A 1,184-nucleotide genomic window follows, 5' to 3' on the forward strand; every position below is an offset into this window, starting at 1 on the left:
CACTGCAAACAGGTCTTTTAATTCCCAACTATTATTAAAGAGGAAATTGAGATGCACAGGGGTCACTTGCTTAAACACACAGGGCAAAGGTGCTGCCTTTAAGCTAATACACAGACTGTTTTAGAAACCTTCCAAGAGGGTCTGATGGTATAATGTTCAGGTATGGGTCAAGGAATCTGCAGGATAAAACAGCAGCCTTCTCTCACCACAAAATAGATATTCATATCTTGACTATGAATAATAATTGAATATTACAACAGCATTTTCACATTCAGAACCAGAAAGTCAGAAAGGGAATTGAGAGGTGGGCTGAGCTACTTACGCTTGTTTCTCATAATGACCGTGGGTAGTGATGATGTGTCATGTGCCTGAAGGCTCCCTTTGGGCTGCCAAAGAGAAAGAAAGTAAGTCCATTGACAATTCACCTCTGTCAAGCCCTGAGAAGCGGAGTAGGAAGGGAGCAAGCAGTTCAGCTTCCTTTCCCACTCTGCTTTCCGCACTGCCCTAAGCACCCTGTGTCCCAGCCATAGTCGCCCTCAATTGCCATCCTCTAAACCTGCCACATACTCCGATGCTGTCTATCCTGCCTGGAATGCTTTTCTCACCTTCAGAGGCATGGCATTCTTCCCCTTCAAGACTATTTAAGTGTTGCCTCCTTGGTAAAGTCATCTATAGCTTCTCTCCTCTCCTCACCCAAGACAGTGACTGGCACCCCTTTCTCATTTATAGTAACTGTCTGCCTATCTTCCCCAGTAGATTGCTGGTGCCTTAAGGGCAGCATCTTTTGACTTTTGCATTTCATTTCCAGTAACTAGCATTTATAAGGTGTTGAATTATTGGGTAAAATACTAATTTCAGTTAAGACTTTTGCTGTAGCCATGTAACAAAAATACCTTGAGAAATTATAGATTGAAGCAATTAATCTGAGATAGGTTACTTCCTATTTAAAATGAAATTCCAGGCAGGGTGCGGTGACTCATGCCTGTAATCCCAGCACTTTGAGAGGCCAAGGCAGGTGGATCACCTGAGGTCAGGAGTTCGAGACCAGCCCAGTCAACATGGTGGAACTCTGTCTCAACTAAAAATATAAAAATTAGCTGGGCATGGTGGCAGGCGCCTGTAATCTCAGCTACTTGGGAGGCTGAGGCAGGAGAATTGCTTGAACCTGGGAGGCGGAGGTTGCA

The 1,184-nt window shown here is 44.4% G+C and overlaps 1 protein-coding gene across 2 annotated transcripts in view; it reads right to left on the reverse strand.

The window, feature by feature from the left end:
• AKAP13 (A kinase (PRKA) anchor protein 13) overlaps positions 1-1,184 on the reverse strand; it is a 281,731-nt gene that overhangs the window by 36,186 nt on the left and 244,361 nt on the right. For both annotated transcript variants that reach the window (XM_011996449.1, XM_011996450.1), the window contains one exon: positions 323-386. In XM_011996449.1, the coding sequence (XP_011851839.1) occupies positions 323-386 (64 nt within the window). The remainder of the gene's footprint in view (positions 1-322; positions 387-1,184) is intronic.

This window comes from Mandrillus leucophaeus, unplaced genomic scaffold, assembly GCF_000951045.1.
Source record: "Mandrillus leucophaeus isolate KB7577 unplaced genomic scaffold, Mleu.le_1.0 Scaffold514, whole genome shotgun sequence".
In the NCBI taxonomy this organism is placed as follows: Eukaryota; Metazoa; Chordata; class Mammalia; order Primates; family Cercopithecidae; genus Mandrillus; species Mandrillus leucophaeus.